At 42.5% G+C, this 14168-nt stretch overlaps 1 protein-coding gene across 7 annotated transcripts in view; it reads right to left on the bottom strand.

Annotated features, from left to right (window-relative positions):
• The window catches only part of GHR (growth hormone receptor), a 129119-nt gene that overhangs the window by 60217 nt on the left and 54734 nt on the right, over nt 1-14168 (bottom strand). For all 7 annotated transcript variants that reach the window (XM_074569537.1, XM_074569534.1, XM_074569541.1 and 4 more), the window contains one exon: nt 7407-7489. In XM_074569537.1, the coding sequence (XP_074425638.1) occupies nt 7407-7479 (73 nt within the window). In that variant the 5' untranslated portion in view covers nt 7480-7489. The remainder of the gene's footprint in view (nt 1-7406; nt 7490-14168) is intronic.

Here is a 14168-nt window from a genome sequence, read left to right as displayed (position 1 = left end):
AATACACGGCCTTAACTGCATGTGTGGGCAAAAGTTAGTGCTTCCAACTGGCCTCGCCGCTTCTCCTCCAAAAGCAAGCTACAAGTGGCCACCATCAGCCAGCAGTTTTGGGTGCAGCTCAGTCCTGGTAAAGGAGGAACAATTCTGCTTCACAGGAGGACCAGCGCGAGTGCTGGTGGCTTGGCTGCAGTCTGCAGGTCTGCTTGGTAGAGCGAAGACGTACGCTGGGATTACAAGGTTGGCAGCCGAGAGGCAGCAAGACTGACTTCCCCTTCTGACGACACCTGGCACTACTGCCACAGGTGTAGCTGATTCTTGAAAATGACCTCAAAACCCAGCAATCAGAAGACAGCAAATTGGCGAGTTTGTGTTCAAAAGAGAAGAAAATGTGATGGCAACTAAAGAGCAATGAAGGAAATATACATGATAACAGGAATGTTAAAGATAACAGAGATAACTGGATGGGGTAACTATGGCACGTACGTTATTTTGCAGGGTGTCTGACTGAAGCTGATTGTTCGTGAATTGTTTTTGTCAGGCTTGTGGATGAAGATAACCAAAGTCTTGAAAGTCTTCAGTAAATGCTGGAGTCACAGATGTGGTTTGGAGGAAAGGACGAAAGAGCTAAGTCTCTGTCAAGCCAGGTTAGCATTTGAACCACCAGATCTACTCAGTTACAAGCCTAAACGCGGATTTTTAGGGCCATAAATTGAGCCTACTATAGCTAAAAATTTTTGCATTATGTTTTTATTTTCTGTGTTTTCTTACAAAGTATAGGCCTGTCTACAATTCATTTCCAGCATGTGGAAATGAAGTGGAAGACCACTCTTAGAAATCCAAAATCCCTTCCTGTTAAAATACCACGTATGCTTCCAACACAGAAGAAAGACAAGGTGAATGACATTCTCCTCCATGTGAGAGCATAGATACCATCACACTGGCCCAGGTAAATGGCTTATCTGAAATATATACTATTAGCTAGGAAGCAAGCACTGTAAAAGTAACGCAGAAGTGCACAGACTCAAGGCCTCCCCTTGGATTTTTCTGCTAGACATCAAAGCCATGCCTAATCGCAATGGAAAGTGACGATGGAAATACTACTTTGCTCTCTGCCAAAATGAATCTTCCCTCCAGCCGAAATGGCTTAGCCAGATCAGAGTGGTATAACTTACACTTCCCCATGCCAAGCTTTCTGATCCTGGCTCCTGGAACAGCACTATTGCAATTTCTTCTACATAACGGAACATATTTCTTGCTCAGAAACACGTCAACTTCTGGAAATAAGGCAACTATTCTAAGGGCTTTGCAGGTGAAAGTTTTAAATACGCTTTCTCGACAGTTCTGCCCCAGTCCATGCAAACCAGGATGCACTAAGCTGATCACAATTTTGAGCTTTTCAGATTTTACTGGCAGCTCTGCTTTAGCTTGTGCTCCGTACTTAGATAGCTGCATATAATTGAGAAAGTAGGTAACACTGAAAGGCTGTAGCAAAGACACACCAGAATTAAGAGAAAATGACCACAATGAACAAATGACTAACAACTATATTATGCCATTACTATTTACAAAGAGGAGGCAAGAGTGTTTGCAGCTTAAGATGTGGAAAATCCTGACCTTTCTCATTATCTTTTGTCACTTCCTAACAAGATTAGGATTGTTATATACGTAAATATGTCCTCTGTTCTTGATCATCAAAAGAAGTCATTAAAAGCAAAAGAATACCCTTCGTGTGTGAGAAACAGCTTGTCACTATACTGACTGCAATCTATAAAATTTGAGTTTGCCTAAATCACAAAACAAGTTTTCAACCAAGACCCCACACAGCTATTGATCTTTTTTCAGAATATTTCAAGCCAAGCAATGAAGTCCCTGGTACCTCCAGACTCCATGGACAGATGGATAAATCTCCCTTTCTCAGCAGAGAATATTCAAAGGCAATTCAAAGGGACCTTCCTGCTTAGACTAAGAACTCCTCTGTGTGTAACAAAAGTAAAATCCATGCCTTTAGACAACATCCATCTGCTATTTAACTTCATGGTGATGGCAAGAACCCAACTGCTATCTTGTCAATCCAGTGAGAAGACCCTTTACATTGGTTGCACCAGAAGACTTACAGCGTGTGGCTGAGCAGCTCTGACACTACCCAGATGAAAGCACACAGAATTATGCACATCCAAACTAGGCAGCTATAAGGGTGAGGCTCAGTTCAAAATGCAGACACCTATATTTAGCTCTCTTTATGCAAGGTAGGGCAAAATCCAGTTGCCTAAACATCTGTAGCTACCTCAGACAACCTAGGATATTCTGCCTGCCTTCCAGCTTCAAAAGGCACAGATGTCCTACCTACAAGTTTCATGCAGTTTTTTTGGGTACCTAGAGGATATCCATAAGTTTCATACATGGATGAATCTCATCCTTAGGTATCCAAGCTCCCAATAGTCAATGGAGAGGTAGTCAATACAGTCCCTGGAACAAAGAACAGCTGATAGAATTGATTTAATTGCCTGAAAAGATATTCAGGTACACATGAGATGCCTGGCCTTACTCTTTTTATAGAGCTCTTTAAGCTTCTGGCCATTCCAGAATGATGCAGATGTCCTGCAGGTCCTGTGTCATCACTGTGAGTCCCATGCAGATTATCTCGGGTGTCCAGGGGTGCCTTTAATGACACTAAAGCCGTGTATGCATGCGTTATGGATTCAATCTCCACGTCTATAAATGGGAGCTCTGATATCCAGTGCACACCTAAACTTAGATGGTTTAATCTGGATATGTAACGCATGCAAAGCATCCAAGTACAATAAGCGAGCAGACACCAGCATAACAAAAGCACATTTTGATGGAAGTAAAAATTAGATTTGATATGTCTCAGAAAAAAATTAATCCTACTTCTTATACAAAAGTGAGGAAAATAGAGCACTTGAGCATAACAGCTTCATACAATAATTAAAAAAAGTTGTGATGGAAAAAAAAGAAATTCATTTCTAAAATCAGATTAGATAAAATGAACAATAAACGCAGGCTTGTAGCTCTTAAAATTATCATTGTACAAAACCAGTTCACTCAAAAATATTTTTATTGTGCTATCATTAAATATGAATGCCTCTAAACTTGCTTCAGAAGATGAATTAGCATAGTTGTAATAGTCTAGAATGAACTTTGATCTAGTATAAAAAATTATAAAAGACATTTCCCACTTCTTTTCACTGGGAAGAAATTAGTTTTGGAACTGCTTGAGCTTATGTATTGTTTTATTAACTGGGACTAATTCCCAGTTTATTCCTCTATGTCCTTATGTGACCTACACTCATCAGCTGTAGAGAAGGAATGAGCAGACAAAATTTACTTTGCTTCCTAAATATTTTTCAGTCTGTCTGGAGCAATTCCCCTCAACCACTTCTGGTGTCAGCAGGTATAGTGAAGCAAAATACCTAGGTGTGTACTGGATATGTATTTGAAACACCACAGTTATATTAATCTATCTCAAACAGAAATCGTGTATGTGTACATAAGCTCTTATTTTTTCCTTGAATGACTATTAATATTGCACAGATGTAGGTGATGTACTAATGAAGCAGTACTCTTTCTTGTTCATGTACCTAATTAACTAAATTAAACTAAACTTTCACAATCACACAATTCCCCATCTTCAAAGCAACCTAAACTCTTAGAAGTGTTAGTTCTGTTGACTTAAGAAAAATGTCTTCATTAGTTGTGAAAATAGGCCTTACGTTTTCCAATCCCTAGGGCACAAAACTCATTTACCTATTGTAACTACATGCCTATTTGAAATTACCTTCCTGTTATTGTGGCCTTTACACTTTCTTTCTACCACTGCCTCTGTTCTGCCCTTACTATCGTACAGCAGGCACCTCAAGGACATGGACAGTGTGTGGGTCAGTTTTCCCTGGTAGAGGGCTGCAAGTCCCAGACCTGCTCAGTTCTGAACTACAGCTGAAGACCTGGTGCAGTAGACATGCTCGGTCACGTTCAGCATTGCCATCTCGGACACGGTGGGCAACCCTGTCACTTCATGCTAGCCTCAGTTTAAGGAGACAGCAAGCCAAGCTCTTCGCAAAAGAAGAGCATGAAAACGAGCTAAATCAATGGAAAGCCTCCAGCAGAACTTGGCACCAGCCTGGAGACAGCAAATAGGTGACTAAATGTCCAATATCTAGTCCCAAATGCTGTGCAGTTGCCTGGCCAACTGCTGGCCTCACACCCTCTCCCCCTCCAGGAGGAAACATGTATGGGATTTCACCCTGTGCCAAGAGCAGATCCGGCCCCATGGCACGGAGCCAGCTTGAAGCACAGGTCTTTTAAGGCTGAACATAATCTTTACTTACTTTCAAGACATAAAAGCTTTCCATAAGTCAGTATTTCACTGTCTCAGTAACGTGCTTTGGTAGAAGATCAGCAAGTATGTGCTATTTTCTAATGTGCTGCCAGAAGAAATACAATTACTGAAGTGGATTTTTTAGGGAACCATGACACTGTAAATCCAGTCCCTTGGGCAACGTATCAGATATGGTACAGGCATGGAGTGCATCTAATTAAGTTTAAAGGAAGGCCTCAGCAAGACTGCGCTGGGCAGAGCTCTGTAAGGTTGTCAGGATTCATTACTTGAGTGGTGTTGGATGCTCATGAGAGCTTATGCAGGTACAAGCACATTCATGTGGGGAAAAAAAGAACAAAAGAGCTAATAAGCAGATCTCAAATAATACTCTGTCCTAAATCATGCAAAAATGGCAAATGGATGTTCTCTCCTGCTGTCATCTCAAATATTCCTGTTTGACTTACACTTTCTTGGATTGCTTTCTCAGCTGAGCATGTCCCTTACTCAGAATAAATGTGTTATGGCATTAGAAGCAGTGTAGTGGTTAGAAATTTATTCTTGGGACAGCAAAGCTCTTCCCTTCACACACACAACTCTTCAATAGTGCAGCAAATCAGGACATAAATATTTAGTATTGCGTCTTGCATTTAAGCACAGGAACACAACTAAAATGTTCTTCATTTTTTGATTCTGAAGGTAAGCTTATGGAAGTTACTATTTCATCAGTATAGACAAAGTTATACAAAGATGATGTTGTGGTTAAGTTTTATTTATAACACAGATTTTTACTGAACTTAGGACATCTAGACCACACCTCATCTGCCAAGGACCAAAAAATCCTCATATGCTCTTAAATCTTGAGACAGAAATCAATTGGTCTAGTAGACTGCATCTGGGCAGGGATTATTTTTGTCTGTTGAATGAGTGCACTGTAAAATGCAGACACTGGGGGGGAAGGATCAAGTCAGGACACATCCATTTTCGTTCTACTGACCATTCTGTATGAGGCAATGAATAGGAGCTGGTACAGGTATCATATTTCACTGTGAAATACTGACTTTCCACATTTCAGCAGAACCAAGGAGGAATTTGAAAAATTTATTTCAGTTCATAGGTCTAACTAAAGAGATTGGTACACAAAAAAGGGAAAATGAGTATATAGCTTTATTCTGCAAATTCCTGTCAGAAAATTCCTCTTCTTTTAACCAAATCAGAAGACAGAGAAGGATTCAAAACACATTGTTTCAGCCAAATTCTAATATGAAAATAAACACTTCACTGCACCACGCTTCCTTAAACACTTCCTAAATAGGCACGCTCTTCCCATGGGACATGTAGGTAGCAGAGTGGAAGTGCTGCTGCAAGTAGGAAATGAAAGTAGGGAACACAAGTGAAAATGTGATTAATTCATCGCCTTCAATGGTCAGATACACTAGGAACTTAAACCAAATTTGATAAATGTTAAAGGAAAGGCCTTAACTATCAAGGGATAAGAGAATCTTAGAGATTCTCTTCCTGATAACAGAGGACAGGCGTCTGAGCCACACACATAGAAGTAAATAAACAGAAACTTGTGTTTTCCCTATTCAAACCTCATTTTTAATCTAGAAATTTTAAGTGTGCAACTTCAAGAAATTACAGAACTGTATCAGGGCAAAGGGGGGTGATTATACCTTTAAACTGTAGGACAGTTATTACTACAGGCAAGTATGCCCTAGCCCTTTGGTTTAGTTCTGAAACTAACACTAGAAAGGCTAATGAAACATGGCGTGCAACTCTAAAGGTATTTAATTTGCATTCAGTAACACTTGCATTCAGTTAAAGGAAAAAAAAATAGAAATTGAGTGAGGTTCAGAAATTTTCACTGAAAATTTTATCGGTTTATTACTCTTTCCACCCCACTTTTGACAAAATTACTCGTCAAACTGCCCTCTCTGACTTTCTCTGCTGACACTGAGGACACAGGAGGGGCACCTGCTTAAGGAACCGCCCTTCTGCAGCTGCTCCATAGCTCTGGGAGAAGCAGCAACACGTTTGCATAAAATTAGCAATTATGGAAAACCGCTGCTGCTCTCTCCAAAGGCCAGAACAAGACAGAGCAGACCAGGTTAAGCTGCATTTGTTTACAGGAGCAGATCACAACCAGCGTAAGCAGAGCAGTCTGACACAGTGTTAAACTTCCACTGGAGTTAACGGGAATTTTTTGTTACAAATGAGTGAAAGACCAGTCCCAGAGGACCCGCCAGAGTCAGAACAGGCCTCCGGGTGATGTTTCTAAATCATTGCTGGTTGCAACAAGAAAAAACATCAGAGAAAGCACAGCTGGACCAAGTACTTTCCAGCCTGGCACTTAATTCAGAAGATGGAAGAATTGTGGTGAATAAGGATGGGAAGGAGAAGCACTGTGTAAACCCAGAGGTACACTCAGTGGATGTGAACCCTGGGCAGATCTGTTGAATCACGAACACCACAGGATGTGCATTCACAGCTTCTCCTCGCTAAAAAGGCTTCTGCTGGCTACCCACAGACAGCTGGCTGGTTGAGGGTACATGTTCTTTTCAAATCCCTTTTATAAACTCTACTCAAGAATGTCTAAGTATATTTCTTATGAAACTTGTTCATATTGGCCTCAGGCCCAAAGTGTAGTCTTAAAATGCTTCCTCTGTGCTTCCAAATAGTTCTACGCTTAACATGTGAATATACTAAAAAGCCTTGTTAAGGAAAAAAACCCACCAGCTTCTATAACAAAAATTAACCTCATACAGTTCTTTTATAACTTCAGCACCTGAGCAAAGAAAATCCAGATACCTAACACCAACATTGATCCAGCCTATTTACACATCACGCATCTAACGCTGTCTACGAAATTCACCTTCATCTGCAACACATCTCAGTCTCATCCACTGTCTTTACAAGATTAACTGATGTATTTTTCACATTTCACATTATGTACCTAGGTTACTGCAATCAAGGAACTTGCATAGTCCTGACATATAAAAATACTCTTTATATAAAGATATATATATATATGCACACAAACAAAGGCACAGATAGGTATCATAAAACTTACCATCACTTGCAGAAAGTGAGTCATTTGCACAGCAGACCACTGCCAAAGTAAACAGCAGATGCCGAAGATCCATACCTCTAATTCTGTAATAACAAAAGACAATAAAAGAGTTTCTTTATAAACTAATATTACTACCTAATATGACATGACATTTAAACTATTATCTAGTTTTATTGAATTTCTGATTGGATTTAAACCAGAAGTCTATTTAGTTTACAGTTTATTGCCTCATAAGGTCATACATCATCTTGCAGTTGGGGACAGCAAGTAAATACTATTTTTACAAGAAAACTAGCTTACGGGTTTCTAGTTCATTTAATATAGAGGGGGAAGAAATCAAGCATTGTCAATCTCCAGCCTGCTTCCAGGGAGGAGCACCCTTACAACCCCCAGCCCCAGCAGCCTTTGGGGGATGTATCCCAAAGACACGATGATCCCCGTTCTAGCTCATGCCCCTCTAAGCCACGTTCATCTTCGCATGCCATGTATAACCCTTCCTGGGTTGGCAGAGAAACACCAGCTTAGTACCTACGGCCACTGCCCGTGGCAGGCAGCAGGCCAGGAGAAGAGGAGAGGGTGGCACTAGCAGTGGGGCTGCAAGAATGAGAGTAACCTGGGCTAATTCTCTCTTCTGTTCTGTTCTGTTCCCTGCCGGCACCTGCGAAACCCTGAGCACCGTCTGCGGTGCCCCTGCTCTGCCGCGCTGCTCTACGAGGGCTGCCACCCACACTGTCTCATGCTGGAAACTTCTGCCCATGTAATTTCTGAGAAGGCACCTTCCGACGGAGCCGAGCCCATCCACACAACCCTTCACAACCTCCAAGCATACAAACCTTTACAGCCCACGCGTAACCCAACAAGCCTCTGCAACCTCCCGCAAAAGCACCCCACTCCACCTCCCACATCCATAGCCCACAACCCCATCACACGATCCTGTCTGAGGGACACGACTTTGCCCCTGCCATTATCACCAGGATCTGATAATAACATGGAAGGGCAGAAGCTGGAATAGGCTGGACTTGTGGGCAGCACAGCCTTCTGCACAAAATTGTACCATGCCCCCGAAATGTCATACGGAGACCCTGAGGTCTCTGTATGTAGTAGGGGAACATGCATACCATTGAGTAGGACCTGACCATTTACAGCCACACCAGTGGAGCACAGAGGCTACTGGAGGCCTTCAAAACCAAAGGTGCAACATCAAAATGAACACAAATGCTGAAGCAACAGTCAGGCACCAGTTTCTTGTTCTGTGGCACAAAACTGCCAAGATACACTGACAGCCCAGCTCAGTAAGGCAGTGGAGAGAGAGAGAGAAATAGCTCCACTTTTACATTTGACCGCAAATCAGTATGACAAACCTCGATTGTACACTGGAGTGTTTTCAATTAGACATTTCCTTTCTTCATCTAACAGGAGACTAAATCACAAGTGTCCAAACAACCAAGCCTACTGATGAGTAACAACCTGTACGTGGGTGTTACCGATTAACAACTGATGCTGTTAAATCTGGGTATCAAAAACTAGTCAGTCTCCTAGCAGAGTTAGCAAAGTTTGAATTTAGTCAGAAACTATAAAATACGAGCACGCCAAGTACATGAAACTATGGTAACAAAAGATAATTCCCTCCTTAATTTTCTTACCCCAAGAGATCAGATTGAATCACACTACAGAAAAAAACCCAAAGCTACTACCAATTCCAGATTTCTCATTCATGCTGTTTAGTACAAAACTTGAAAATCAGAAGGTATTTCTCACACCCTCATTAACACAACTGCTCAATAACTCTCGAGTTTCAGGCTCAGTATGGGAGGCATTTATTCCAGCCTCTCTAGGCTGGCGGAGTCTAACCCAGACCTGCAAAGGCAAGCCAGGAGATGCTCCCCCCACCACAGCCACACCACGGCGGGGATGCCCAGATGCACCACCCGGGCACCCTGCGGCCAGTCGGAGTGGGCATGGGGCAGCCACACCAAGAGAAGAGCTGGGGGAGCTCTGGGGACCTGCCTGGCACTGGGTGACCTCCAAAGGGGACTTATCCCGGTGGGAAGGGAGGAAGGAAGGGGTGGGCTGAGGTTGGAGTGTGTTGGTGAGGATTTGGGGCACCCTGGGGAGCAGTGAAGGCTGCAACAGCCGGAGTGCACAGGCCTGGGAAAAAGTTCATAAAGCAAATCACAGGCCAGCAATGCTCCTACTCTCGGAAAGGAGCTACACTGGCACAGCACGAGGTTCATCCGAGATCAGCTATGTTTTCAGCTAGCTCAGTTGTTCCCCTGTTCCATCCGTGCTCTTGTTTAAAGGATTCTGATTGTCTCTTATTAATAAATCTTCTACAGAAATGCTTCTCTGTATCTGTCAATTCCTCTCTTCTTACACGATTTCTACCCTGTTGAACAGCCCCTCCTTCCCTTCTGTCCTTCCCCTTTCTCCCTAAAGTTTTGTTTTCCCTTTCACAGGCCTGAGCACAACGTCACTTTATTTACAACCCTTCTGCTCTCTTCCCTGGTGCAAAACCCAGGCATCCTGTGCTGCCCCCGTATTCAACACTTGCCCGTTCTCCAGTGTCCACCAGCCTCTGCTGATTTTCCTACCACTCTTCTCCAAGCTTTCCTACTTCTTCCTGCCTGACAACAGCCCAAACCCTCACAGGAGTTCTCCTGTGAGAACAAATGTGGTCAAATGAGTCTGTCATTCAGAGCACATCTGTGAACACCATTTCATTTTTCATAACCCCACGAAACAAGTCTGTGGTGGGACCAGGATCAGCCTCCACATGCAACCATCATAGCACAGCTATACCCTCCACCCCTGCGCTGTGACTGGCAGCCATCTCAGCTTCCTCCCAGCAAGAGCAGTTTGACAGCCGGAGCACCAACCCAGGAGCCTGGAAATACATCCCAGAGGTCAACAACCACGTTGCTGCAGATGAAAACAATCCATTCCAGTACTGGTCGTCTTCTTGCGCTGGCAGACTTGTTTATATACCTGCATGCAGTGAACTCCATTAGGAAACTGTTCCAGTTAAAATTAATCCATAAACATTAATTGTAACAAATCTGTTTGCTAACTGGATTTATCAGGACTCCACACACATTCAGCCCAGGAGCGGAGCAGGGGCAGCACAGGCATGGGAGTGAGCAGCCAGGGTGGAAGGGAGGACACAACCGCCCCTCCAGCAGCACCTACTACTTCTTTAAGAGCAATTCTGTAATTATTGGGAAGTGCCAACTGAGCCACAGACCTTAACTAAAACATCTAGCTCTCTAAAACAGGCTACAGGATTAATTTGCATTCCTAAACCTCAAAGGTGATCAAAATTGCTGCTTAATCCTTTGCCATTTGCCAAAATGATGCTGCTTCTGTGGATTCTCACAAACGCCACTGTATTAGCAAGGCAAAGCAATCGTGTCTCTGCTCTGCCTAAATCCACATGGAATCCTCCACTGAGAAAAATCCAACTGGTGTACTCTGAACATGCCCAGTACGGACAGGAGTGAGCTCTAAACAGTAACTCCTCTCATTCGAAAATATGGATGGGTCATGCTCCATCCTTTGTACAAAGCCTCTGGGAAAGGGCAAGTTATGCTGGCCGCCTTGGAGCTCAAACCCAGAGCCCTTGGGGCAGGGCTTATACTCAAGGTCCGTCCCAGGTAAAATGAGCTCTGCAAAGTTGTGAAGCACCAGGGCTTACATGACTCCTCTGCATCCAGCACATATACCAAAAGCTCTGCTGAGCTGTGGGTACCACTACCACTTTTAGAGGTATTGGAGGCCACGGCAGAGCTACACCACCACAGCTCCGGTCTCGTGGGAGTCGATCTGGAGAAAAGCAGGAGCTGCCCCATCATGACACTGCTTTTGGTGGTACAGAATAACATTTCTGAGAGAAGAGTCCTCTGAAGCGCCACCTGCCCCATCATCAGACAGCTGCTGCCTTGCAGAAAGTTCTCACAGATCTGTATTATAACTGCCCACTGCCGTTCCTCTAAGACACTCTTGCGAGCTCGCTGCCAACAAGAACACTGCTGTTCAGAGGCTGCAGCATTAACCTAGCTAGAGACAGCTTCTCTGTCAGCTTGAGCACAAAACTGACCTTTAACAATCTAGCAATATCTACCTCCCAACACCTACCTCTGTATGTGTATGAAAGACAAATGCCACTAATAAAGCCACCGCTATTTATCAGAAAATAAATTTCAGTGTCGGTAATATACACTATCCTAAGGAATAATAGTCTATATCTTACCCAACTCCAGCAGTTTGTAAGAATGAACAGAGCTAAAACCAGAAAAAAAAATTACAGCAGCTGACTGTCCTCAAGCCAGCTGAAACTTGACCACAGGAACATTTGGCTAGAGGTCAGGTCAGGCTAATTGCTTCAGGACAGAAAGGGAGCCAGGAGTTATAAAAAGGATGAAAAAAATTCTTGGCCCTTTTCTACAGCAATGTTGGAGTAAGGTCAATCACAAGTTAATTTAAACACGACATCTCTCCAGTGGGATGCGAACATAGTCAGCATAAACAGGCAGAAGTGGGCTAAGAAAATCCCTGGGAAAATAAATAGCTTAGTCACAGCGTACTGAGTGGTTTGCTTCTACCCTGGTCAGGTAGCAATGTTAACACTACGAGTAAACCATAAAGAGTTTTGCTTATAAACAAAACTGCTGTTTGAAGTGAGATCTTTACGTTTAGATAGCTGGAAGGACTCGAAGGAAGGAGAAGGACATTACACTTCATTAAACTGGGCCTATGAAGGGACTTCTGCTTTTGCCATCTCCGTTAACTCCCTGTACTCCAAATATGAGAGAGTTTTTTCCTCTGTAACCTCCTCCAGTTTAGCACTGCTTGCCAAAGCAGCACACGTGCAGCTAGTCCAGAACCAAAGGTGGCCTCTCTGCTGCAAAATGAACCACAAAACCACTGAGTAAAGGATTAATCTGAGGAGCTTTTCTGTACATTGCTACATTTCAACATCCCATTAGATCCCAGCCAAGGACACACAAGAGCGTGCAATGCAGATGAACACACACCACATACATCCAACACCGAGTAAGAACCAAGTACTGAGAAGGGAATGTAACTCCAGACTCTCCACATCTGAACTGAACCTTGTGCATGCAACTCCCCAGTAGAGGCTTGCAGAACTTTTCTGGGTGAAAGACCTTTATTTTTCACAGCACAGCTACTCCTTCCAAGCTACCCCACGGCAAGATTAGTGGCACCTAGAGGAAATCTTTCTGCGCTTGTGTAAAAACATTCACATGGGTTTGGCTGATCATGCATAGCTGAAATCACTTTGCCAGCGCACCCTCATTCCCCTGAATGCCAACAGGACAGCATCGTCCTGCAGATGAAATGAGTTACAGCCCTTCCAATCAACACAATCTAAAACTGACAGGGACCGAAGACTTCTTCCCCTGCTTGCTGATATTACAGCTTGATTGAGTCATCAGCAGCACTTGGATGAATGCCTGCTTTTATAGAACCCTTGTCAGGGCTATATACTCAGCCCTGTTAAGAAACAGAAATAACAAATTGTCACAGTTGATATGAATAACACACCATCCACCTCCTGTATGTGGTTATCTGGGATATGAAAAGAACAAGGAATAATACTGTAGAAGCAGAAATTGTGTACTGCAAATTAAAAAAAAGGAAAAAATCTCATAAAGGGCAAGTTTCAGAAGAAAAAAAACCAAAACACAAAAACCCTAACAACAAAAGGCAGCACCACTGGAAAAGAATGAGGGACTCTGGCAAAAAGCTGCATTTATTATGCATGGTTTGATGCAAATTTGAGGATTATTAAAAGGTACACCATTATGAGAAATTATAACTATTGGAACAGAGGCAATTCCATATTATTAATTAGAGCTCTATGTAGGCTAAATAATTTATAATAGTTTTAAGTATTAAAATTAAAAATGGAATGTATTAAAATAATTGCTCACTTTGGATTTAGAAATTTTTTTTTTTCCCTAAACAAACTTTTAATTTTGGAAAAGAGACTATATGAAAGCTTCATTTTAACACCAAATTTATTTGTCTCTCCATCGTAATAGACACCTTCAACAATTTTACCAGAGGTGATTTCTTTTTCCCATGGATGGAAGTGCCAGCTAATTATTCTGATTTAAACTGCATTTAAACTGGTAACATGCCAAACGGTTATCAGTTCTTGGATGTGGTTAAGGAGCCCTTCAGTGAATCCAGAGTTTGGACATTGCTCTAGGTTTGTCATGAAAGCTGTTGTAGGTGAATCCAGCTATAAAGTCATACTCCAAGAACTAGGCTACGAAGTAAAAGGATGGCTATGGCATATGGCGTATCAATTCTTTACTTACAGTAAAATCTGTTATGCTTAGACAGCAGTAACCTAATGGAATAGGTACAAAGAGGGAGGATCTTACCTATAAGACTAGTAGATCATCTCCGTCAGAAGAGACTTGCTAATAGAGAATTGAAGTGACGGTCTTAACTTTCTGTCTACTGCACAGATAGAAAACTTCTAACTTGGAAAAGACTTAATTGCTTTGTTTGACTTTCAGCCCCCAAAACACATCAAAGCAGCAAAGTAGATGCATCTCAGTTGAAAGAAACTGCAACATTTACCTGCTATCATGCAGATATGAATTGCTGAGCTGATACTCAGCTTTACACGTACTTGTATCACTAAGGAAGAGGATCCAGGCCTGTTTATGAGAGTAGTAATTTTTTCAGGCTATAAACACTTTTCTCAACTACGGTGGTAATTTTGCTGAG

The sequence above is a fragment of the Larus michahellis genome, chromosome Z (assembly GCF_964199755.1).
Source record: "Larus michahellis chromosome Z, bLarMic1.1, whole genome shotgun sequence".
In the NCBI taxonomy this organism is placed as follows: Eukaryota; Metazoa; Chordata; class Aves; order Charadriiformes; family Laridae; genus Larus; species Larus michahellis.
Note: the sequence above shows the minus strand (reverse complement) of the source record. Positions and strands in the feature narration are given on the sequence as shown.